This window comes from Astatotilapia calliptera, chromosome 17, assembly GCF_900246225.1.
Source record: "Astatotilapia calliptera chromosome 17, fAstCal1.2, whole genome shotgun sequence".
Lineage (NCBI taxonomy): Eukaryota > Metazoa > Chordata > Actinopteri > Cichliformes > Cichlidae > Astatotilapia > Astatotilapia calliptera.
In genome coordinates, this window is record NC_039318.1 from 22,305,176 (window position 1) to 22,332,423 (window position 27,248).

At 41.2% G+C, this 27,248-nt stretch overlaps 1 protein-coding gene across 1 annotated transcript in view; it reads right to left on the reverse strand.

Moving 5' to 3' along the window:
• The window catches only part of LOC113008682 (uncharacterized), a 64,956-nt gene extending 51,490 nt beyond the window's left edge, over nt 1-13,466 (reverse strand). The window contains exons 1-3 of the mRNA XM_026146301.1: nt 13,317-13,466; nt 8,472-8,537; nt 1,867-2,053 (exon numbers count right to left, since the gene is read on the reverse strand). Coding sequence (XP_026002086.1) covers nt 1,867-2,053; nt 8,472-8,537; nt 13,317-13,466 — 403 coding nt within the window. The remainder of the gene's footprint in view (nt 1-1,866; nt 2,054-8,471; nt 8,538-13,316) is intronic.
• Nucleotides 13,467-27,248: the final 13,782 nt, after the last annotated feature.

Here is a 27,248-nt window from a genome sequence, read left to right on the forward strand (position 1 = left end):
ATCATACAATACAATCAAACATATATTTACACATATACAAATATCTCAACAACACAAATGCTATAATCAATTGCACATATTTAGAAATACCTTGACTAAACTCCACTAACCTGTCAGCTCTCAAGCAGCTGCTAACAACAAAGAAAAAGTGAGAACCTAAATTCAGACACAGAATTTACAAGACAAATAATTATAAGTTTTGAAAAGTTCTGATTCTTTCGAACAGAGGTAGGTCCATCTTTAATCCTTCATCTTCCATAATCTGTCAACTAAACTCCATAAAGACACAATAAATGTGTCTGCCTTTTCATTTAGCTTAATAATTAATCTGGTTTACAAAAAAAAAGGATTAAAAAGAAGTCTTAACAGTTGACCTTTAACTAAACCAAACTTTTCTTTAATTAATATCATAATAAAAAAAAAATAAAGCTCTAGACAGTCAGTGAATTTCAGTGTTACTATCTTAGCTGAACAGCAGCTCTGAACAGAGTAACACTAATATCACAAAACGTCACCCAGTCCATTAAAATGCAAATGATGTGTAAAAATCTGTGACATATATGAGCTGAACTTTGATCTCTGATGTGAGGTTTGATCCCCGATCCCCCGCTAAGCCCGAATATGGATGTTATGTTTGAAATCTTCATTTTTAAGTACAGAGACGTAGTGAATACACAAGACTGGAAGTAAACATAAATTCTCTCTTGTATAAGGGCTAAAGTAGTAAAATGAACTTGTGTAAGTAAAACTGTTAATGGGGAATGAAAACGAACACAGCAAATCACAGAAAACACAAAAAACAAGATTCGCTTGTTTTAACCAACAAACAAGATGATTTAAAGACATTCGATATACAAAATAAACTAAATGAGGCGGTTTTGTGAACTTTGTGGCATCGGATAAATTACTATGTTTCACTGTGACACTTAATATCCACAAAATGTGTTTTAATGCCCACATTCAGTCCAAACCTGAACCCACTTCCTTTCTCTTCCTACCACAGCTATTATCCCCTCTCTCCGGCTCTTCTTTCCACATTTCCTTTCATAGCTCCAAGATTCTCTTCCACAAACTTCAAATCCATACAACACCGCCCATTTCCTCTCACTCCTCCTTTTTTTTTGTTGACTGCTGTGAGGGTGTGTGTGTAGTAGTAGTAGTGGTGGTGGTGGTGGCGCTGCAGGGGTGGAGGGTGTCAGACAATCTGCTCTTGTTTCCTGGGGGTCTGTCGCCAAGAGGAGTCAGCACAGGGGGATAAAGAGAACGCGCTGGAAAGCACATTTCTGCACTGCCTCCTCTTACAATGCCCTGCCATTCCCATCTGTTACACACACACACGTGCACATGAACTGGTGTGTACGTGCGTGTGTTGATGTGCATATGAATGACATGTGTCAGAGTGCAAAGCCATGGCATTGGGCGCAGCACGTTTCTTCAGAGAGGAGGGTTAAAGACGATTGTGAGGGAGCCGACCACCATATGGCAGAATAATTAGTATTAGACCCCGATCCTAAGAAATGCCCCCTCCTCTGCTGTACACACACATTCACACACATTCAGCTGAGCATTCTGGGAGTGGTGCCCTGCTGAGGTGTGTGGTGGGAGAAATGCCTTCACATCAGAGGCTGGGCTCTGAAAGGAGCGGTAGGTCTCCCAGCACCAGGCTTTTCACTCCAGGAGACCACCAGAAGGGCGGCGCTGTGGGTACGTCCTCGCTAGAGAGGATAGATTTGGAGTTAAGCAAACACAACTACACACACAGCTAACGACAAGCTTGATGGCTGCTAGCTTTTGCTACTGAGCAGGCCTGTGGAGATAAAGGAGTCAGCAGTGAAAGGTCCAGATGTTTCATTAATAACCCCTCACCCTGAAGCATTTGGCTCTTTGGGGCAGTGGAAGCGTGTGTGTTCTGGACCTTTCCGTGAGAAGAAGGACGCTGCTGTGTGAACTTGGAGCTCCGGTAATAGGGAGGGCAGAAGTCTTTAGGACGAGCCTTCATGTGAGACAGGAAGCGTGGACACAGAGAGGTGCAGAAAGCTGGACGACCGTGGGCCTGCAGGAGGAAACAAAACAAACAAACAAAAAAAAACCATTTGAAATGCTCTTATTCTTAAAATAAATGTAAAAACAGAATAAATAAAGTGAAAAATCAACTCTATCTGTAAGTGAATTTTGAAGATTAGGTAAATGGAGAACCAACAAATAAAAAATAAAGCAAAAAGATACAACAACAATGTAAAATAACTGTAATTTTTTAAAGTATATTGAATGATGTAAATACATCCTATTGAATAAAAATAATAAAAGTAATAAAATATAATAAAAAATAAAAATAAACTAAAAAAATGACACATGTAAACAACATAAATACTAAAAAAGAGGGGAAAATGCTTACAACATTAAGCACTCAACACAATAAAAAGCACATTACAGATCATTAAAAAATGACTAAAACAAAAAATGTTATATTATTTGATCAAATTAAAATCAAATCAAATTAACTAAATAAAGGCGGCTATTTAAAAGCACATAGTAACTACATAACAAATTAAAAAACTACTTAAACTTATTTGGAAAATAAAAAAATATACTAATTCAAATAAAATGAACTAATATCTAAACATTGTGTAAAAGCATAAATAACATGATTAAAAAATAATTTTGAGGAAATAATAAATAAAATTAAAAGATTAAAAAAGAAAAGAAAATAGACAAAAAACTGATTACATTTCAAAAATATTAAACATAACTTTAAAAGAAAATACCCATCATATTTAAATATATAACCTCATTGAAAAACATAAATGATTATATTTATTAAAAACATATATTTGTATATTAATAATCTAATAAGGTACCAATTTATAAAAAGGTTGAAAACATATGCACAAAAATTCTGATTTAATAAATAAAATAATATTTTCCTTCAACTTTATTTGGTACAACAACTGTTATTTGTCACTAAACTAGCAGCAAATGTATCAGTATACAAACTTTAAGCTGTTACAAAATAAAAGCCTGAAAGAGAAAACCTGCTGTAGGGTGTGCTGTATATGGAGATGGGGAGATTCAAATGATGCATGGTACCACCACTGCCCCCTTGTGTTGACAAAACAGATCAGCACACAAAGCAACTCCTGCTTCCTCCTCTTTACCCAGCTCCTTCATGACAAGAGGAGGCAGAAAATTATGGCGAGGGTGATAAAACTCTAGAGTAAACTGTTAGGGAGACACAGGAGATAAAAGCCGGTCAATATTGAAGGAGGGACGGCATGCCAACCACAGAAATCCAAGCCCAGCATACAGCCTTGGTGCCAGTGAGTCATTCAGTCGCTCTCCGGCCCTCAGAGAGCAAACAGTCGTAATAAATGGCCCGTGGACGCAGGGTTTTTATTTGACTTGGATTTCAGCTCCTTCTGCAACAAAGTGCAGCTCCTTACTCTTTTATTATAGAATAAAAATAGTAAATGTACAGATCCAACATCTGTCTGAAAACAATAGCTCACACAGAAAGAGAAAGAGGGTGAAAGGTGGGGGCACTGTCTGTGACTCACACAGGGAGGATCAGCTTTTTAAATCCCTTTCTCTCAGATGCACAGGCTTTAAAGATTTACATTCTTGTGATGTAAAGAAGGCGAAGTGAGGTAGAAATGGCAGGACAAGAGGTGGCGATGGGGGCTGCTCTCCTCCACACTGCTTTTCCACCCTTTTGGCCTCCTTAATACCTGAAACTCAGGCCCTCAAAAGGCTGCGGAGGGCTTTCTTTGTAGGGCTGGTGTCATCAGGCTTGTGGCCTTCTGTGGGACAGGTCGGGGCATGAATATCAATGTAAGTCTACACCACTGCAGTCCACTCAAAAACTATATTAATGCAGCCAAATCTTCAAAAACACTTCTATTTAAATCCTACCTCATCACACCAATGCAGGAAGTCTAAATACTCAGTCCTCTACTTCATTAGTTATCTATGGACTGAATTTATATGATGGACTAAGGTCTTTCTACAACTTCCTAATGTCTTATCCTTATAATGACACCCACTGGTTTGTTGACATTTTCACCAAGGTAAATGTGTTAATGGAGTGCTACGTTATGTAATAATGCTAACTATCATTACTGGTTAGTCACACAGCAGGTAGGTTTCACTGTGGGTCAGCTGAATGAACTTGAATGATGGGATGAGCATCTGTAAAACATGGTGGAGTCTCAGTCATGGTTTGGGGCAGCATTAACCCAGAATCACATCAAGGATCCATCCAACGCATCTGGAAAAAAACATCCTAATGGCAAAAGCTTCATTATTCAGCATGACAGTGAGCCAAAACACACGGTATGCAGTAAAGGCATACCTGGATAGAAGAATTGGAGCAGTATCAGGCATGGATTGGCCTCCCCAGAGCCTCAACCTCAATGTTATTGAAGCAGTGTGAGATCATCTAAAGCATAGGTGTCAAACTCTGGCCTAATTACATTTGGCCCGCGAAGCCATACCAAATTACTATTAGAGCTGGCCTACTGGTATTATACAGCTAATATATATATTGTTTAGTATTAAGCTTTGCTTGTTCCATATTCAGTTTTCCAGCAAAACTTATTTGAGTCCATAAGAAGAGATTCATTCTTAAATCTGGAGGAAGATTTTTTTTCAATAAATATTAATGTTAGCCCACCATCTTTCTCATTGTCCACAGCTCTGTTGGGGCTGTGGACAATGAGAAACAACATTGGAACAAATGTTAGCGACTTTGTTCCAGTTTTGAATTTTGGCCCACTGTGCATTTGAGTTTGACACCCCTGATCTAAAGGCACCCAACATCCAGAGCTCTGAGTGTCCTTTAAGAAGCTTGAGAACTATTCCTGAGGACTACCTAAAGAAATTCCAAGAAAACTGCCTAAGTTAGTTCAGGCTGTGTTGAAAAATAAAGGTGGTCATACCAAATATTGACTTTCAAGCTTGTTAGAATAGTTCAACTCTGCACCTGTTTCCCATTTTCCAAAATATAAAGAAATGAATAATGACTCAAGACTTGTGGACAGCATTATATGATTTATGGTATTTAATATTTGGCTTATAGGTTCCCTGTCCCATGTCACAGAGGAAGGCATTTCCAGCAGTGACAGTAGGTAGGACTGTAGTTTTTGCAGATGCCCATAACACTTGTGTGGGCTCCATCAGGGGCCCTACAGGCCCCCAGGAAACAGGCTAACCTCCTGGCGTCAGGCAACCCACACGCTGTCCTCACACAGCCAGAGCTGGCTAATGTCATTACGGGCCTGTTTGTGGTCAACAGCTACATGATTGAGATGTACAAGTAGCGCTTCTAGATGAATGTAGGAAGTCTATTAGTTAGTCAGAGTCCCAGATGGCCTGCAGAGGACAGCCTTGCGTGTGCTCCTTCACCCCCCCCCCCCCCCCCCCCACCACCACCACCTCTAAACACACACACGCACACACACATATGTACACAGCATACAAGCATACATAAGCAGTTGTGCAGACACACATCCATGCACACACTTAATTATGCTGCCTCTGAGTGAACCCTCTGACAGGCGGACGACTACGAGCAAAGACAGAAGTGTGTCTATGTCCCAGCGTCTGCAGGAACAGAGAATTCTTCACAGAGCTGAAGCACAAGAAAGCCAGGCTTAGGCCCTAACAAGGTTAAACCCCTGAAAAAGAGTGACTTTTTAAATCATGGAGATTTGTGTTTCTGCGGGGTGTAATTAGCTTTGCTATGGGGGAGGAGGGGAGAGGGTCGGGACTCTGGCAAGGGGGCCGGCGAGAGGCAAAGTGAGGGACGACGACAGTGGGGCACATTGTGGAGTCCGGCGGATTCTGGGGAGTAAATCTGATTATCAGCTCGTGTCAGAAGCCAGACTCAGATGCAGCTTAGCATTCAGAGCAACTTTCTACTTTCGATGGTGAGACAATGACCCTGATTTACGGGCCCACGCAGCCCCAGAGGGTCCGGCAGCTTTTACCCCGAAAACGCACAGATCCCAAAACAACTCAGCACAGCAAGGATGTGACGATACTGCCGCACAGTTTGTGCTCAGAGTCCTCTAAGGCCCTTGAAGTTCAGGTATAACTGAACAAAAGTTTTGGAACCATTTTTTACATCAGGGATTTATTAATTGGTTTTTCCTTCCTCTGATGTACAGTCACCAAAATGACTTAACACAGAGTAATTATTGATGAACGGTGATATGAACATTAATAGTAGTAGTATTTCCTCATAACCTTCTTTTATCTGTCTATGTTTACAACCTTTAATATTACAATAATGGACTTTACAGAGTTTGGGGAAAAATTTATTAACAGCATGTGCCTCAAAGTTTAGTAAATGACTCCATTAATACTTCCTTTATGGCCATGTGCTGACACAACTCCGACATTTTGGTGAAATTGTTTGGAAGCAGGTGTTGTTGAACTAATAAAGTTTCAGATGAACTAAATATGGTAAATTCTTTCTAACAATATTGCTCCTAAACTAAAAAACAAACAAACATACCACATTTTTATGTAAAAACCCTGTTATATATGAGTGCTCTGCCTCCATGTTTGGGCACCTGTGCAGCCCGACCTGCATCTCGTATCCTGGGTGAGAGTAGAGGAGCATCAATGTCTGGGTCAACAGCCTCTCTGTCTCTCTGCTTAGCTACCCTTGTTGTAAAAGTTGTCCCCCTGTATGACAGCGGGCAGTTGTTACCATCACAATGCCCTCATGATTTATTAGATATAACCAGAGCGGGCGCAGGAGATTGGAGAATGGCAGTGGGTGATGCCAGGCCTGATGAACTCTGTGAATGCAGAAGCGGTGAAAGCGGTTGAGGATGTAAATGAGGCTGTAAGGACCAGCGGGCCCCTTTGTCCGACGACTTTACTTGTTTGTTTAACCAGAGGCCGAGACAGGAAGCCAGCCCACACAACTGTGCTGTCCCCATGGCAACTCCACTGTTAATTGCGGCACATCCACTCCCGGACGCTTTTCAGCAGAGGGGAGAGGTGGGGAATCGTGAGTGTTGAAGAGAAAGAAGATGAAGAAGAAGAAGAATATGTGTGTGTGTGTGTGTGTGTTTTATGTTGCTTGTTAGAGGAAAAGCAAGGGTTCAAATTATAAAAAGCTTTCAGGAATTTGAAAAAAATTTAAATTGCCCTGTTCTCTGAGTGAAAACAGAGCTAAAACTTTAACATTTATTTGCTGATTTCATCCTTAAATGGATGATCCTCCATGCTCCATGTCGAATACCCCTTATGTCAGAGGCATACTCATTAACAGCCTTTGGTATCTGGACCAAAGTATAGATTCTGGATCCTGTACATTAACTTGCAATATATTTTTGTCGCTGAACAACACTTTTCATCTGATCTGTCTCAGATGTCACGATTCGTGTCTTTGTACAAACATTGAATACTGAACCATGACTTGGTTTGAGTGAGCCATCACTTTGGTGCTGACAGTTGGTTGCAAGCAGACATTGCTGACTCTGGTTGCCAAGAACCCTTCTAAATCTATTCACTACCTTTGCTTTGAAGTTAAGAAATCTTGAGTCCTAGCACCTATTTCACTGGAAGTTCCTGAATCTCACTGATTTTCTGAGGACTCTGGCTGCCACCTCACCACCGTCTGGACGCCCCATTAGGCAGAGAAAAGCCATGGTGCATCACGATGGTGCATCCCTGCGTTGCCTGAGCAAAATACGTGATGCAGACATGAAATATACTTCCTCTTATGCTATGACACATTAGATTCTGCTGTGAGCCATGGCAAAACCGACCCTTTTAACATTTTCTACGACTCCAACGACTTATCTTATATCTTTTAGGGCACCTGTAGTTAATTTGTTCTGGTCCGAATCAGTTGATGAGTTTGTAAACTTGCCGCTTTTCACCATGATTTGGATTCTTTTCACACAGAGAAAAATCCAAGTGAACCAAAATGTATCAGCACAAACCACGTCACAATGTTTAATCCGCTCAGATGTGTAATAACAGAGGATAAAAAACAGAAAGAAGATGCTGTGTTCTGAACTGTTGGAGAATGGAGACTTTATGTTCGTTTCATGGCTAGTTGCTAGCCTGTACAGACTTTTGTGCATCCATTGTTCCATACAAAGCATACAGGAAGTTTCTTAGCTCAAACTTGTAATGTACACCTGGTACTATGATCATATTGGCGTCAGATCATGTTGAAAACAAGTGCGATTACTGTGTTCACATCTGCATAAACGAACTGCTCCAAGGAGGGGAAATGAAGTTTGATTTAAATGGATTAAACAATTCAGGGGTTGAAACACCCTTAATCTAGTCTCACAAGAGCGCACTTATAAACAGGAGGTATTCATGATTTTATGGCAAGTTTGGAAAGCTAGAAGGATCACTTGTACAATCTCACAAAAACAACAGGTAAGAATACCAAAATCTGTTCAGGTTCTTTGTGGCTACGAAGTGTAAAATTGGGCACTCACAGTGTAGTGGCAGACTCCTCTGTCCCACAGGATAGCCTTGCTGACAAAAGAGACATAAATGGGTCTCTGCAAGAAAAAGAAAATAAGTCACATTTAACAGTATTGATTGCAGAAAGATGGCTTATTTAAGTACAGATCTATCAGATTGAGATTGATCAGTTGAAAGAGTTGAAATGCTTTTAACTCCACAGGCCTTGGGACTGAGAACAATGACTGAAGCATTTGAAAACACATAATGCCACACAGGGAGTGGGCTCTCTGGAGATATTTAAACCCCCTCTGTCTTGATTATTGAGCTGCTGTGAAACACCTCCAGGAGAAGCTGAGGACTCTGTGATGAAGTCTTCTCTCCCACACAACCAGCTTTCCAACATCTGCTCAGTGTACAGAACGTCTGCTCCTCATTTCTTCGAACATAAAGCTTCCTTGGGACAGTACGGTGGTCCTGTGGTCCCGATGTGTCGGTTTGACCCATGGAGCAAGAGGCACTGTGTTAACTCATCAATCACCCGGAGACACAACACCAGCCAATTCCCAGCAGCTCATCCATCTCTCTTTGCAGCTCCTGGCAGCTCCCAGAAGCACTGAGTCAGCTCCAGAGTTGATCCACTGCAGGGAGCAGGAGAGCAGACCCTCCCAGGATTCACCCTTCATTCATGGGCTGTAACCCCAGACCAGAGTAGGTGACATGGGGCAAGAGTGGCACACGGAGGAGGAAGACAATGGAGGTTGATGCGTGCTTCCATTTCCTCTGCTGCGGAGCTCTCAAACAGCTTCAGTGCCACCATGAGAGGCTAGAGGGCAGCGTCAGGTCTGGCCCATTTTACCTCCTTTGTCTACCTACCTGTTGTATGCAACAAAGCACATTATGTATGATTACACACATTATGCCAGAAATACCTCACGAGCTCTTCGTCCTTAATAGACGCCTTAATTGCTGCCAAATAATGAACGGACGGGGAAAAACAACCGTTTTTTTCAGTAAATCACGGCACTTGTGGCCCAGTGACCTCATTGTCACTAATTACGTTGAATGTGAAATCAAGTACATCATTTTCAGACAGCAGAGGATGGAGTGGCTGGGGGCTGGGGTGGCCTGTGATTAAAATGTAGAGAAATCAAATGAGCCGAAAGAGAAAACTGGGCAAAACAAAAAAGAGGCTGCAGTCACATAGCAGAAAAAAACATCGTGTTCAGTTTTTATTATTCAATAAATGCAATTAGAAAAAGATTTTAATTTCGGAATTGTTAGTTTTTTAAAAAATATGCGTCTCATTATGGATTTAACATTTTTTGGCAACGCTATGTCTGGATATGAACAGTGCTTGGAGGGTTTGTGATATAAGCCTAACTACAAAGCTGTGGTTAGACTAATGAACACATGAGAATAGGGAAAATGCAGTAAGAGGGTTAATTTGTTGAGAGTCCCCAGCAGGAAGAGACAAATGCTATCAGATGACACCTCTGAGATGAAGCCATCCACAACATGGGGTTAGTCATTAATATGTTGCTGTGTGGTTTGGATTAACCACTGTGAAAAAGTCCTGATCCTAAGCTCGGCCTGAGAGTGTCATTTAAAGGGTATGTGAGAGGTGGAATAATTTGCAGACACAAATGATTATACGGAAGTAAAACTTGACACAGAGAGTAACACTCACCAAAACTAAACAGGAAGAGAGACACAACTGAACAGGAACAAGAAAGACATAAAGACCTGCACAAAGACGAGGCTGAAGGAACAGAATGGGAATGCTAAAGGGAACCAATAAACCTAGAGTCACCTTTAACTAAACTAAGATCTAGAGAAAATAAGGAAACATTACAAAGCACCAGAAAATAACAAAACTCGCGAGCACAAGGAAATGCAAAATAACCCTATAACAGAAACTATGAAATGATAGAGAACATGAACTTCAGCACTTCTCAAAATCCAAAAGGAAACAATGAACTAACAGAGAACACAAAATGAAAGGTGATTCTTCTCTGAAGCCCATGTCCCTTGAAAGGCTCATTAAATCCTGCTATCCTGGTATATAAATGAGCTGTTAGTTAAATGTGCATTTGTCACATAAAGAAAACTTAATGTAAATTATAAATGTCAAAATAATGATCATACTAAAGTTGACTATTAGGCTTTTCCTCATGATCATATACTGTTTCAGTGTTCAGTCCAAATATTGGAAAACCAATCCTAGCAAGAGAGGAGCGGAGGTGCTGCACCAAACCCTCAGCAAGATAAAGAAGCTTCTTTTTTTAACTGTGAGTCATGTAAAGCTGCTCTAGCCAACAATAAAAATATGGATATCTCATTTAAGGATAACCCCTCACTCTGATATCATAATTAATGTTTTCTGCTGCCAGGTAAAAAAAATCAAGCCTGGCCAAGAAAGGCAAATGTCATCAGATTACTGTTGCAAGTCTGAGGTAAAGACTACTTTACAAATTTACAGATAAAAGTTATGAATTTACATTTACTCAGCATTTTATCTTATAGCTCCATAAATCACTTGTTTTAACATCTCTGACGTGTGTTTTCCTGAAAGGTTTAAAAATTTCTGGAAATCACTTCCCAAACTCATCGATGAAAACATTTAGTCTTCATGTTATTCATTCCAAACAAAGAAGCAAACTCGTGACAAAAGAAAAAAAAGAAAGCCAGTGGTCTATTAGCTCAAACAGAATTTCATTACTCGCGGTCCTCGCTCTGCCTTTGATGTCACCGTTTGACCCATCATCACATAATCCCAACAGAGGGTTTGTCTAAAGTGATTGCTGCTCCTCTTTTCCTTGTTCAGTTCAGATGATGAGATTAGGGAGATTCCTGGCAGATGGGATTTCCACTGTGCGTGTGTCGACGCTCCACCTCACGGCACTTCCTGTCAGAACTGCTGAGCGTAGGGTGGCGTGGGCTGGCAAGTGGACAGGAAGTGTTGTGCTGTCGGTCTGAGCCAGCAGGGGGAAATATGGTCAAATATGGTTTGTCTTATCAATAATGAGTAGGTGGAAGCGGTTAGATCAAATTACCAATTTAGAACTAATCACCAAAGTGGTGGCTGGTATTTGCTTTATCCCCTCTCCCACTCTGCTTTGTCCTCTCTCTGGTGGTTCCTGTCGCCATCTGTCTGTCTTTCTCAGGGGAGCTCTTCCTTTTCTCCCCAGCACCACACTGGATGTTTTATTAACTCTGTTTTACCTGATTACACCCCGTCTGCGAGTCATTGTGCATTAATAGGCATTTAATCAGCATTTAATTAAGGGAGCAGGAATCGAACAGTGAGCTGGGCGCTCGTGAGGTCAGCACCAAGGACACAAATTACCCAGAACAATGCAGGTAGCTTACGGAAGTAAACAAGCTGCCATTAGGGTGGTGGTACATGTGCAAACCTTAGAATAAAAATCAGACTAAAGGTTTCTGGCACAATTTCTAGTAATATATTGGAAGTGTTGAAGGGTATTTTTCATGACAATCGTTTTTTTTACAAATGCAGAAATACTTTATGGTGTCAAGCTTTCAGTTTGGTATCAGTCTTTTCTTTTTCACACAGATTGCTAAAGCATGACTGGTCAATAACTTGAAGGCTACAAGTGGATGTCCAGATGAACAGAATCCACCTTTTGGCAGAAAGCTTCCAGTACAAAAAGTCTTGTCATATACAGATTCTGTATATTCATATTGAGTAATAGGAAAAAGAAAGTAGGCTTTAGGGATCAGGGCATGATAAAAAAAAAAAATCTGGTCCTCAGCAGGCCTTATAATTAATTAAATACACCCTCAAATGAGTATAAATCTAAGTATACCCTAACTGCTTCCACTGGAATAATCTGATCTGAATAACTGATCATCAGCAAGTGTGAGCACCTCACATTTTGGCAGTTTTCCGGTGTGCGTTAACACAATATCAAGGAGACATCAGCAATGCTCTTAGGGAACTGTTGCTGCCCATTATGAATAATTGGGAAAGGTTATAAAGTCATTTAAAAACAATCTGAAGTCCATCATTCTTCAATGAAAAAGATTATTCACAAGTGGAAAACATGACAGTTTCCAATCTATTCAGGAAATTCACCCCAGGCTTAGAGCCTGAGTAACGCTGAGCACTGAGACAAAAGAGCTGCACAGTACGAGGCGATCCAGTCTAGAAGACAATCAAGTTAACGGCTGAGCTATCAATGCAAACAAAAGGCGAGAGTGACCACCTCAGCATGGCTTTGGCCAGGTTAGAGCCAGAGATAGAAAAGACGAGCAGCACACTGAAAGAGAAAGAGCCCGGGGTCAGCTATAATGAGCTGTGAATGTGAGCATCTGACCAATCCTGTTTAATGGACTTCATCCCTGGAAAGGTTTCTGTCCTGCCCTGCACCGGTGTTTTCGTGTGTTCACTTAGGGTCTGGGTCAGGAGGCTGAGAGGACTCTGTGACCCTGAAATGAGCTCTCGAAGTCAGCGGAGACCCCTGCTGATAGGACAGACCTCCTTTTATACTTTAATCTGCCAGCACGAGGGATCAATATGGTGACTATTGGTGTCAGGATTGTGTGCAGGAGTAAGTGGTCGAGCCATTTTAGACGTATCACGGGGGGTTGGCGCACCATGACAAAAGCACAGCCCGCTGCCACCACTGGCCACAATGACCGGTGGGACACTGGCACACCAGCAGCTAACCTACTTAACATTCATTAGTGTCAGAGAGGTGGACAGATGTGCCGGGTGTTACGGATCTTCCCTCTCATGTTCTCGCCATGGGGCTCATTCAGCAGCATTTGACGTGTCTTTCATTTGGGATTTCAGAGTTGTGGGCGGTGGCGGCAGTAGGCCACTACTGCTGGGTGGGCATGCATGGACTCACCCCATTGGAGCCATCAGCCGGCCAGGTGCTCGTGCAGACAGGATGCCTGGGCAGAACCAGTGGCCTCAGTGGATGCTTGAAATCCCGATTTCTGGAAGGTCTAATTTCCCAGCGAGCCTCCGAAACTTCTCTTCTCTCCACAGCAGACATGTCCAGGGAACTCTAGGCTTTCAGTTTACTCATTTTCTCTTTAAAAGGAGCCTGAAAACGTCTCCACTCGCCCAGAAGGTGTTTTATGCGTTTACACTTTGCAGTCAGAGCCTCTCTCTGTGGGAGGCTGAAAAAATGCAGCCTATTCAAATAGCTTATGGCTGTTAATAATTACCATCCAGCTAAACTAGTGCAACTCTCTCAGGCATGCTTCCTTGGTGAACACAATAACAGAGACACTGGGCACAAAGAGGCTATCTCCCTTCTCAGCTCACTACAAATTTTCAGGCAAATAATGTGACACAAAAACAGGCCTACAATAAACCAAAGCTTTCAATTAGGAAGTGAACAGCACTATAGCTGCACACACTGACAGAGGCCAGAGCAGAAACCAGGACCAGCTGGACAGAGAGGCAGCTTTTCAGTCCGACTCCAGACACAACACGGATCAGGTTCTGGGCTGCTACAAAGCAGCATAAATCTCCTGGCCTTAATTGCATTACAGGGCATATAGTGGAAAGCACTGTGGAAACAATGGACCCTATCAATTCCACAAATAAGAGTTCACCAGTGTGTGTGTGTGTGTGTTTGTAAGCCCGGAACAGCCTTCTATCTGTATTTGCAATCAAAGCTCATTATGTAGAGTGCGTCTTGTGCTTCGGGCTTTTCATCTTCAGGTTTGTTGTGCAGGAAAATCCTAGTAAACAATTTCTTGGTGTAATATTAACAAGGGGAGGTGGCCAAGGGAGAAGTAGTGAGTGTTTTCCATGGTGACCGGACCAAACATTTACAATAGTGACACCATCAGCCACCTCTGCACAACCAGTTTCTGCTGAAATAAAATAAATAAGTACGTAAAAAGAACAGCTTTTGCACCTGTTTTAGTTCCTCATTTTGTGACATTTGTTCTTTCATTCAGGGACTAAAATGAGTGCTTTATTTAAATGCTTTCAGAATAAGGATTTTGCTGTAACATAGTCTGAGCACAACTTGTAACATGAGCTAAAGCTTCTTGAGACCGTCTGAGATCAAGACCTCTCCTTTACATTTCCCTTCATAAAGCAACGCCTCCCTGAGATCCCTCTCTGTTCAGCCCTGTGGGGAACCTGCAGTGCACTTTGGGTAATCCACATCCCACAATACCAGCTGCTAAGACACTGTAATAAAATGACTCGTGTCAGAGGAAGCTGTAAGTATTTTTGTGGAATGTGTGGCTTTTCTACTAAAAGAAACTGCACATAAAACTGGTATTCTCGTGATCTGCTGTTTCATCTCTTTTCTCTCCTACAGACTTTATACAAGATGTTTTTATGTATAATTCAATGGTGAATATGATAATCAGTTATGTAAAACTACTTGTCCACTACTGAAAATGTAAATATTCTTCCATTCATCATTCTGGCCCACTTGAAAATTCTTTGCAGTATTGTTTGAATTCAGCCACATTAGAGGGTTTTCAAACATGAACGGCCTGTTTGAGGTCATGCCAAAAGATCTTGATCTGACTTAAGTCCATTCCTTGACTAGGCCACTCCAAAACCTTTGGGTTTTTTGAGACATTCACCAGTGGACTTGCTGGTGTTTTTCAGATCGTTGTTCTGGTAGATAACCAAAGCTTAATGGCATGAACTCATGGTCGGCTGTTCACCTTAAGAATTTTCTTGTTGAGAGCAGAATTCATGGTTTCATCAATTACAGCAAGTCGTCCTAAAGCAGCAAAGCAAAAAGTTCAGCTTTTGTCTCATCAGTCCATAGACTATGTTTTTGGCAAAACTGGGACAAGCCTTTATGTTCCTTTTGCTTAGCAGTGGTTTTCGTCATGGATCGCATTTTGCAGAGTGTCTTTCTTATTGTTGAATCATGAACTCTGACCTTAGTTGAGGCAAGTGAGGCCTGAAGTTCTTTAGATGTTGTTCTGGGTTCTTTTGTGACCTCCTAGATGAGTTGTTGATGAGCTCTTGGAGTAATTTTGGTAGGCACTCCTACGAAAGTTTGCCACTGTTCCAATTTTTCTCCATTTGTGGATAAAGGCTCTCAGCGTGGTTCACTGGAGGCCCAAAGCCTTAGAAATGTCTTTATAAGCCTTTCAAGACTGATAGATGTCAATGACTTTGTTTTCCAGCTTTTGCTTGATCTGCCAATGATTTTCAGGATTCAGTAAGTGGTTTGTCTCTCTGGTGGCAACCATACAGTAGAAGGAAGCCTACTGACTTAATAAGTAAAGCATCTGACTGTCAAAAATGTATTCGTTTTCTGGTATCTGACAATTATACCAGATACCCCCCCCCCCCCCCCACCTCTCGGAGCTACTACAACCATATACACCTGCCCGTTCCCTTAGGTCCGCCAATCAGCAGCTCCTTAAGGTACCAAAAACTAAGTATAAATCTAAAGGTGATCGTGCTTTTGCTGTAGTTGCTCCAAAGTTGTGGAATGATCTACCCTTGCATGTTAGGCAGGCCTCTTCTCTCTCTGAATTTAAAAGTCTTCTTAAAACATATTTATTCGCTGAAGCCTTTGGCATTGATTAGAGGGGTTGACTCAATTTGTTTTGACATGTTTCAATTTATTTTAGTTTTTTAGTTATTTATTTTATCTTATCTCATTTTAATTTTCTTTACTTATGCTTTTAGCATGTACAGCACTTTGTGAACTCTGGTTTTATGTTAAAGTGCTTTATAAATAAAGGTGGTATGGTATGGTATGGTAATTAGGTGAAATATCTCACATTTTATCCAAATACTACTCTACTTCCAGAGCTACATGGAGCTACTGTAGCTAATTATAAATGCCTGCCATGTGGTGTTTGTTAAGTATATCATACTGTAGGATTTTAGAGCTTTTGATTTGCTGAAACCAGCTGGTCCCGGTCCAAAATATATGCTCTGACAATGAAGCAAAAAACACTAAGCTGAAAAGAATAGTCATGTTTTCCACTAATAACATAAAAGTAATTTTTTTTCTAGTATGCTAAATAAAACTTAAAAGAAACGTGGGACTCTTAGGCTTTTAGAAGTACACACTTGACTTAACTTGGATTTTGCAGGACTGCAAAGGCATACACACACTCACACAAATAAACACATACATCAGCACACAAAGGCTGACAAAGACTCTCACAAAACACATAAAAATACCATTACAAGGGGCTTTCATGCTGTTCTAAGGAAAGCAGCCCTGCCCACTGCGTGCTGCCCTTTGTGGGCTGTGGGACCCAGAATCAAAGAGCGGTGACCTGCACAGGCTGTGGCCCGCAGGCCTGCAGGGAGTCCTGCACTGACTCCAAACCCTGGTTGCCACACCATGCTGAGATCCTCCTCTCCTCTCCCTCCCCCCTGGTTGGCTCCGTTATTTCCTCATCTCATCAATCTGTCAGCTAAGCCCTTTGACACCACAAAACAATATGGTCCCAGTATTTTTTAGTGTGTGCCCTCTCTTTCAATATGGTCCCAGTATTTCAAGATTAGTCAGCTCACCCACGAGGTCTGCTCCCCAGTGCCTCAGGATCCAGGGTGAGTCAGCATGACGGCCTGAAAAGCAGTTTGAATTTTCCAATTTTTCCTGCAAAACCAACACATTTGCAAGTTCCAAACAGATCATGGGCTCTGTCCTAACATGGAATGCATACATTTTATAGCCTTGTTTAAGCTGGCTCATGTTTGCGTTCTGAACACGGGTGTGTTTGAGGCTTTGTGCAGATATGGCACCCCTGCAAACTGATTTATGCAAATATAATTCGATTCACATAAGAAAAACTGCAATTGCAGAAAGATAAACTAAAACATAACGAGACATGTAGTGATCAAGCAGCTGGCAACAGTGGGGAGGAAGAAACCTCCAGCAGCACCAGGGAGGGTGGGCATCTGCCTCAACCAGGCGAGGTTAAACCAAAAACAGTAATAAGAGTAACCAGAAATCAGGACGGGGGAGAGGACAGACAGGAAGAAACACAGAACCACAGAAAAAAGGTTCACATTTTTTGCACGTAAAATATTTTAGTTGCACTTTCTTAAAAAACTTAAACAACAGCTTAAGTTTTAAACGTTCATCGTACGGGTGGGTTTAGGGATTTGACTGCTAGAAAGTTCAACTGAGTTGGTCCCAGAAATGCTAATTAGTTAAACAAATTATTAACATTTTATTAATGTACAACAGCAGTTAAATGTTCCCTCTCATAGCACCAGCATTTCCAGCTCGAGTATGTTTCCCCAGATTTCAGTAAGATTCTAGTTTTAAGCTCCCTTTTCTGACTTTGTGTTTTTGCTTTTGGGATATCTGCCTTCAGCCAAATAAACAGCCTGTTTTCCATTACCGCTACCTGCCTTTGCATCCTAGATGTGGGTCCCCAGGCTCAGCTCATAACAATCAGAGCCTATAACTACAACAACAGTACAGCACAACAAATTATATTTGAAAATTATGAAAAAAAATAAGAAAAAGACAAGAGACAAGACAAAGTAAATTACATTAAGAGACAGTTAAGTAGATAAAACTAAGAAGTAATAAGCGAGACTTCTTTTCTGGCTACTCCCTTTAGGGGTCGCCACAGCAAATCAACTTCTTCCATCTCACTCTATTCCTGGCATCCTCCTCTGTCACACCAACCCTCTGCATCGCCTTCATCACTACATCCAGTAACCTCCCCTGTGGTCTTCTGCTTTTCCTCCTGCCTGGCAGCTCGATTTTCATCCACCATCCCTGCTCTTTCACACATCCAAACCATCTCATCTTTCCTTTTCTAACTTTATCTTCAAATCAATAAGCCAAAACAATCAAAAAGAATAAAACTAAACATTAGTTTGCTCAGGAGGTAGCCTCTGATGCATCCATCAGGGTATGAATGTGTGCGAATGCGGGTTAGTAAGCACTTAAAAGCATTGAAGTATACAAGAATCAGTTAATTTACCAAATGAAAAATATGGTAAGTAATGGGCTCCAGTTCCAGGGAGCTCCTAAAATACATTCAGTGAAGAGAGGTTTCACATTTACATTTAAAACTTCTTGATCAGGGGAAGCTCAAACAAACTTCCCTGATCTCTGCTTTCTACAAACTTAATTTCTAAAAGTCTAAAGCATGAATCTGATGAGGAAAATATACAGTGGAAGACTTATTGGTCACCTGTGCATGTGGCTAACACTTCTATGAAATAAGAGAGCCCAGTTTTGAGATCACGCCTGCTGGACTATACTCACTCGAGAACAGACCATTCAGTTTATTTTCAAGTAAGGATGAAAGGACGACTCCAAACTATGCATGTCGCCTATTCACTGGTGATGCTTTTTAAAGGAAAAAGGAAAAAAAAGACAGCAGAAAGAGTTGGAAAAGGGTGGAGGGGTGGAGCGCTGCATACATTTTACATACACAAGGCAGCAGACAAAGTGATTGTTGCTTCCCTGAAACTTTTTTTTCGCCCCTTCAGAAAACACTTTCCCTGCTGAATAGGCACCTATTAGTGACTCCATTATGGGCACAGGGCTCTTGAATGGCTCCTCACTGTGTGTCTTTATCATAGTCAGGCTGTGAATACAGCTGGCCCCCTCCTCCTGCGGCCTAACCAAGCTCCTTACAGCCTGTATTGATAGGTGCTGCCGTGCTGGTGATGATGGGTGAGGCAGCCATTCTCGCCCCCGTTGTGAGCTCCAGGTGTGGTGGTTAAGCGTATTGTGCTGCAGACGTTTTTTCTTTACCACTTGCTCCAATAAAAAAAAGAGAGAAGAAAAAATGGATGCAATGTTTTACATGTATTAGCTGATCTCCATAATGCCATTCCACCGCCGGCCCCTCCCCTCCTACCGCTGCACCCCAAAACAAGTCAGGCCTCTGGCGAATCGCTGCACACCGCCTCAGAGCCCTGTATTGTTGCTGGATTATTGAGGAGTTAGCTGAAAGAAAGAGGCAGCAAGAGTGGGGTGTTTGTACTTTATCTCCAGGGGAGACAGGGGCTAAAGAAGGAGCTTCTTTAGAGGAGTGAGTTACTGCGGCAAAAAGCCCAAAAACACCTGCAGGAGACAAGCACAGGAAGGTCGAGGCAAGAAAAAATGCTTGCCTTCTTGCCTCCTCTCTGAGATACTGTAAACCAGCCCCCTCTGAATGGAGGCGCTTTCATTTATTGAGCCCTGTCACAACATTTTCACCTTGCTCGGTCTCTGCAAACGCCAACTTTGAAGTTATGTGTACGCATGTACTCGAAGGAGGGAGACGCCGAGAGTTAGCAGGACTTTATGATGAATATGGAAGCATTGTTCAGCCATGCTTACCTCCACAGGGAACCATCTGCTCCCTGTCAATGCATCACCTGCTCGTCTGAGCCGTCTCCAGGGCAACGAGGGGTGGGAGGGGGGATTAGGAGAGGTTATGGCTTTGATAGGAGGGGCCGTCGATGGGGACGAGGAGGAGGAGGTCACTGGTGAGGTGGGGGCCGATTGGAAAGAGGTTACTCGGCGAATGTCGTCCTCTGCTGGAGGTGAGTGTTAGAGCAGGGGGTTTACAGTACTGCACATGGACTGCAGAGACAAACCACGCTGAAACACTTGTTGAACGAATTATTTAAAAGACAAAAAAAGTCCTGGAGCATTTATGAAGCTGACAGAAAAGCTCAGGTCCATTAAAATGAGGAAAAAAGCAAAAGTTTATGTTTCTCAGTTTGCAGGCTTTTGCTCAGAGCAGCTCTGCATGATTTACAGCTCAAAATAATCCTTATTTATCAGTTCATCTTATGCTGAGCTGTGCTACAGCCCTCTTAGTGCACCCTCTCTGACCTCTTTTAGTTCCTTTCTTTTTATGTCAGCTTTCTTCTCATCACAAACAGAAGGTTTGAAGAGCAGGTGGGTGGGGCTTCTGTCATTATAGTTATAGCTGTGTAACCTCAGACAAACTGACATGAATTTGTGCAACAGAAGCGAACCTGTATTTATGCAAGTTAAATGTATCGAATTGGGGAAAAAGTTTTTATACACATATCGTCAGGATTCGTCTGAAAATGAAAAACAAGCTAAGTGACGCTGTGTGAGAGCAGCTGGGGCTGTAGGGTTCAACTTCTCTTATATATAAAGATAAGGAGATGTAATTGCAAATGTAGGACTTCGGTTCTCTAAAATAATGTGCAAATTTTAGTATCGATCTGATAGTTAAATACAGGGCCAGTATTGCAGACACCTATACTGATACTAGTATCAATGTGTATCGATAACCGCATCGGTATCAATACTATCGATATCACTCATCGATTTCAAGCTTATGGCTGGTTGCTTGTGGGCGTTCCAACATCAAGTTACCTAGGTAACCAACTAATATATTCACCCAACACGTCACGTTCTCCCTCCCAAAGGGTAACATATTACGCTATGTGACGAATCGTCATTATGTTACGCTTTCGGCCACCCAACACGTTCCTATGTTACGCGTTCAGAAACAGGAGAACCATTTGGACTGAATCTACACATGTACATTTATTTTACTTTCTCATCACGAGCTTTGAAAAATACTATCTAACACGATTAATGTTATGGTTAGGGTTAAGGTTAAGGTTAGGGCTCGAATACATGGCTGGAACGTGTGTTGCCGCTGGGAGCGTCATTCTATTGGATTCCATCCACAATCGCACGCGTATCACAGTTATCTTTTGCATTCCAATGGGATGCCTCAGGATGTGACAAATCGTCGGTATGTTACGCGTCGGGAATGAGAATGCTCTGCAACACTAGCTTTGCCAATAAATGGTATCCTGCACTCTCACTGGCAGTTACTTTAGTTGCAATCCTGGAAGGTAAGACAGTTTCATCTGCTCTCTGGTTGACACGTCGCTTCCACTGAGGATGCAGTGCAAGTTCTGAAAACATGTTACAGTAACTTGACTCAAGCTCTGGGTACTTCCCCTCCTCGTGCCATTGGCTGTTACTGCCAAGTATTCATATATTTCCAAAAAGACTGCCTTCAGGTATTTGATGTGAACGCACAGACTGAAAAGGGTTAAAAAGACTGAAACCGAGCATTTAGATCTAGATGAAGTCCGAGCATTTGGTTCACAGGGATTACTTGTACATATTCTGATGTCATTATTTGAAACTCAGTTAATCCGAGTACCTGTTCTACCAGTGCAACAATATAAATATATGATGAGAATTATGGAAAAGCTAAGTAGATACCATTTAATTCTTACTTTTATCGTACATTACACTACATCACTTATTTTTTCTTTGAAAACAGAATAAATTTAGAGAAAAGTTAGTGAGATTTAGGTCAGTATGTTGGATGTCTTCAGAGCTCTTCAAGTCCCATAAAGTGAAGTTATCTCTAAAAGTCATAAATGGGCTACATAATGCATTAATTTCTGCAGCAGATAATTGCCGCTGATGACAGTTATTAATAATTTTTGTTAATTAAAAATGTCATTTTAGGATGTTTCAAGGTGAAACTGTAACTTGAATAGCTGAGCTCTTCATTGTAACGGTGACTGTGATATTCAGAGACAGCAAATAATATTTGGGTTTGCAAGTGCTTATCATTTTTATTCTTTCTTGGGGCACATGTAAAGTTGGTGGGCTGTCATGGTTTGGTTTATTTAGAGGACCGACGTGTTGATTGTTGGGGGGGAAAGCATAACTTTAAAAAGTACTGATTTGGTTAACAGAAAAACATTTCCTTTTATTTCATAAGTTTACATACATATTCTTAATATGAATAGCAAATTGTCAAATTAAAGTATCCTACATCTTGCATGATTCACATCCCACAACATCTTTTCACTTCCATCTCTTTAAAAAAATCATACCATACATCATACAGAGTGAGGAAATTACTTGTCATATGTGAGCCTGATTAGCAGCTGCAGAGTGACTTTCCCTTTGTGTGTGTTGATGCAGGTATTATGACAGGCTGCATGAATGCAGATCAATCACAGGTTTCTCATTTAAACCACTGTCACCCGCCAAGTACAGCACGCTGCTGGCTCTGCCCGTGACGGCTGGGTAAACACAGACCTGAGGGCACCTCGAAAGGCAAACACGTAAGAGCTGATGCCTGGCTGATGAACGCGTCAGCCAGCAGTACTTGGAAATGTTTGGGACGTCACATTTGGGACTGTAATATGAACCTTAGGTCAGATAGTGTTTTTATTACAGGAAACCTACGCCAAGGAAATCTAAAATCCCCTGACAGATATCTATTTACTCACTCCATTGTTCAGGATTCATTTAAACACTATGGATTTAGCGACATCTGATTACTCCAGGGGATTAAATTACATTATGAAAACATGCCTGTTGAGACTGAGAGAACATATGTACAGACCTGTTTGAACATGAAAAAATCCACTCTTACTGTAGCTCCTCACTGTTTCATTTAACTGTCTAGCAGCATGCACACATACATAAAAATATTTAAATATTACTCCTTTTCTAACTTAAATTTGAGGTTATGTCTGAGTACCTAGTATCATTTAGACTTACATCATTAATCAGGATTTTTAATGGCTATAAAGAGGGACTATGTATGTAAGTGTGATTGGTCTGTGAGTCTGATGAACCTTACTTAAAGTCTCTGTAGTTTGTCATTTTCAAGAATTTAAAGGAATTGTGAAAAACCTCTTATTTACTTCTCAGCTATATTGTTCAGCCTGCCTTTGCACAGGTGGAGACATAATATTATCATATTTTTACTAAAAGTCATCATAAAGCTTGTGCTTGCTTTGTTGATTTGTGATGGTCATATTAAACATTTTGATGCAAACTAAGCAGAAAGCACTGTAAGTGCTGTGATGAGATTGAGAGCTGTTATTCGTCTTCCCCCCTCCTATCGGTTATGATCTGCATGTTGACCTATGGCTTCTGGTGGTATCTTCTTTGGCTTAACAAACTGAGAACCAATAAAAAGAGGAGTACAGAGGTCCACATTTGAGTGGTTTTATTGTCTGGGTCAGTGACCCAGCGTTTTGTGTTATTTTGTATTGTTGATTTCTTACGTTTCTAACGTCAAGCTTGTCCCACTTCATGCCTCTCCATGCTTCCTGTTTTATTTTGAAAGTCTTGTTTATATGTTTCTAAGTTCATTGTGCTTGGTTCTACTTTTCCCTGTGGTGTCATGATTATTTGAGCCAGCTGTTTCCCCAAGTGCTTCCACTTCCCCTGATCACCTCCTGTGTGTACTTAGTCTGTGTGTTTTCATTCAGTCTTTGTCAGGTCGTCTGTGTTCCTTTCTACCTCGTCAAGTTTCCAGGTTTTTCATGATTTTGGGCATGTTCATGTTTCTAGTTTATGTTTCTCTATCTCATAGTTGCTCTCATACTCCTGCACAAAATCAGTCCTAGTTTTTCCAGTTTTGTTTTTGTTTCGTTTTTGCCACTGTTCATGTTTCTTTGCTTTTGCATTCATGCAATCAGGATAAAGGATCACCTTTTGTTTAAACCTCAGTTCATCTCTCCTGTCTCCGCCCTTGGGTCCATTTCATAAATGCACTGTCCCGCCATGACACTTTGACAGTTTAGACAAGTTTTCATTTGGTCCAGAGGCAACTATTTACAGATTATGTACTTGGAATGACAAGGCACGCAGATGTTTTTGATGTTTTGATGTTTTTTCTCAATCTTGTGATTGTTTGCAATGCTAAGGATTTTCCTTTGGCTTCGGCTGAATCGTCTTTGGAAGACAGCAGAAATCCATGTATGGAGAAAAAACCTTCATTAGTTTTGCTGCGTGCTAATCATAAATTAAAGAGCTTGAAAAATAACAACTGCCTCATGATGTGCTAAGAAAACTTCGAGGCTCTTCATACCTGTGTGGATTGATGCACAGAGAAGCTAAAGTCTGAAATCCAGAATTTAGCTCCAACTGATCAGGTTTTGATCCACTTAAGATAACATCAGGACTCTTTGTGCAACCAACTCTCTTAATAACCTAACTACATTCTTCCAACATCATTCCAACTGCTATCGTGGCACAAATGTATAACAATAAACCACTAAGAATCAGTTTTAAGTTGATAAACCTGGGTTTGTGCCTGGGACTCCCAGGTGACGTGAGGAGAGGACAGGAGCTATTATCCACGCTTGAATGCTCACCTGGAGCCGCCCTCCCTGGACGCTGGTTCACTCAGAGAGAGTCTGAGTGACAGGTGAAAGTGACCACAACTGACAGAAGGAAACCACCTTTTGTGTTTGGTCACAGAGCCAGGGGAAGGCGGTGACCCGGGTCCCCCTCCCAACTTGCTTATCAGCCTAAGGCTAAGGAGGAAGGGTCTGGATGGATCACTCTTCACAACATCAATATGTCGAAGCCATATCTCCTCTGTTAGGCACCTCAGGTCTGCTCCTTAAAACAAACTTAATCTAATCTCAATCTTTACTATATTTGTTAAACAAGATGGCTTAAAAAGCCATTACAACACAGCAGCCACCTGTAGGTAATATTATCCCTCTCTGTTTTCTGCTGCGTGTTCTGCAGAGGTGACAAAACAGTTGTCAAGCCCATTACAAGCTTTGTCAGCACAGATATTGGTAGACTCAAGAATAAAGTGATAAAGTTTTCAATATATCTTTTAGCCTCAATTTCTCTTGGCATACACAGATGAATTGCAAAGCAGAAGATGTCACTAAAGAGAAGCAGATGAGTCAGGTTGGCATTTTGCAGCTAACACGCATACATACATTATGCAACAATACTTTCTAGTCAATATCAAAAAGATGTTCCTATTTTTTGGTCATGAGAAGACAGCACACTCAACCTGAAAATGCTGCAATGCTAATGCCAAGCAAGGGCCTGTTTTAACAAACCGAGGTCTACTTTGACTTACCCCAACATCAGCAATCAGGCTAAGCAGTCACAAATGAGCATTAACGTGAAAGAAACAGTGGTGACTGTTGATGTTTTCTGATTGGTCAGACGGCCAAACTGTAATATTATAAAAATACATACAACACTAGCTAAAAGCAGCAGAGTGTAATTGGTGAAGATCAGCACACATACACCAAGTATCAGCATCTATAGGTTTTTAAGAAGATAAAATTCTTTTGAGTTTCATATCCACTACGTTCATTTCATCATCCCCCAGCAAATGTAATGTTGTATTCATTGTTTGCGTTTGTTTGACGTGTCATGTTCATTGTGCATCGACCGCGCAAAAATGTGTATCCTCTATGGAATTTTGCTTTAATCGCCTGTAAAGTCAGGCAGTACAAACACGTGCTCTGGATTATATTTTCATGGTTGTTCTAAACTTGGTTGCTTAGTTCTCGACTGATGTTCATCAGGGAAAGACAAACCTATACGCACTCCTGCTACCTATGCACTAAGGTCAACAGGCTTTTCCCATGAGTTTTCAGAGAACTGATTGGTCAGTATGTGTTTATCTTTTATATCTGAAACATAACCTGCTGCAAAATGGGTTAGGTTTTCCAGTATAAGTTAATATGGTGATTGACCCAAGAACTTGATAATAATGACTTCCTAGAGATAAACCTTATCTTATGGGTTATGTTACAGAAGGCAGCAGTGTGAAGCCAAGGTACGCCAATGAAACTGGATGCTGTAGACTGACAGATGTTAATGTTGTTTCTTAAAGAAAGAAGAAGAAATATTAATCACTTTATTGCAATAAAGAAAGTAATTGAAAATGTCTTTGTTATTTTTTGTTTTGTTTTCTTGTTCAAATAATCTGGTCACTAAATGGTGATCAGACACCCACATAGGAACAGGCCGCACAAGTATTTAAATAAATATAATAGTTAAGGTTTTCTTATATATAAAATCACGTTTCTGTCACTTAGATTTCTTCTTGTGCAAATTTTGCATAATTCTTTTTGTTGCACTGTGAACTTTCTTCTCTGGACCAGCATGACCTTTGATGCATTATAACCCTGTAGTGTGGTTAGCCCAGTGTCTCGATCAGTTAGCTCCCACACATGTGCATGTGCATTATACACACCAAAAATATGCCTTTCTCGCAGGTCAAAGTCCTCCACTTAACCTATTGTGTCACCACTGCTTCCTTACTATATGGTCTTTTTTGCTCTTTGTACTACTTCTCCTGCTCACCTCATGACTTAACCAGACCTGAGATTGGCCCCATCATGGTCTAGACTTTCTAAAACACTGTGAGGTGGTACTGGAGTGAGGCCTCTTCAAGTATAATATGCTGAAGAGTTACAATGGATTTGTTTGCCCAAGATGGCGAGAAACAGGTTTCCTACCCCAGTTTCAAATGGTCACCAAACTTACAAGTCAGTCTGTCAACCATGCAAGAAGTGTCCCAAATACACAGTGATATCAGCCATTTGTTTCTACCGACTGTAACACACAAGTCCCCTTCCAAAAGGTGACAAAATCTGCATTAGGAACTAAGCTGGGTTGGAGGGAATACAGAGACTGAGTCTCACCTGAGTCTATTTTTAAATTTAGTTCATTTTAGGTACCACGCCCACTTGTTCAGAGATAGTTTGCTGAGTCTTTTCCAACATAAAACACATTAGAAAGCTCATTTTCAAAGTTTTTAGTTCTGCCTCATCTAAAGGAACTTGTTCACACTGGCACCAAGGGTCTGAAACATACACTATTAACTGTTATAACCACTTATAGTTAAGGGGCTGTTAGAAATAAGCTAAAAGTACCACCACTCAATTGACCATTTGTTTCACTTAAAACTACCAAATTTCATGGCAATCCAGCCAATAGTATTTGGGATTTTTCAGCTGTCCACTGAATCACACTGCTAACTTGCCTCTCAGTATATTCATCAGACTTTCTCATTGGATAAAAAGTTGATCCTGGGAGAGTTCCTGTCAGGGCCACGTG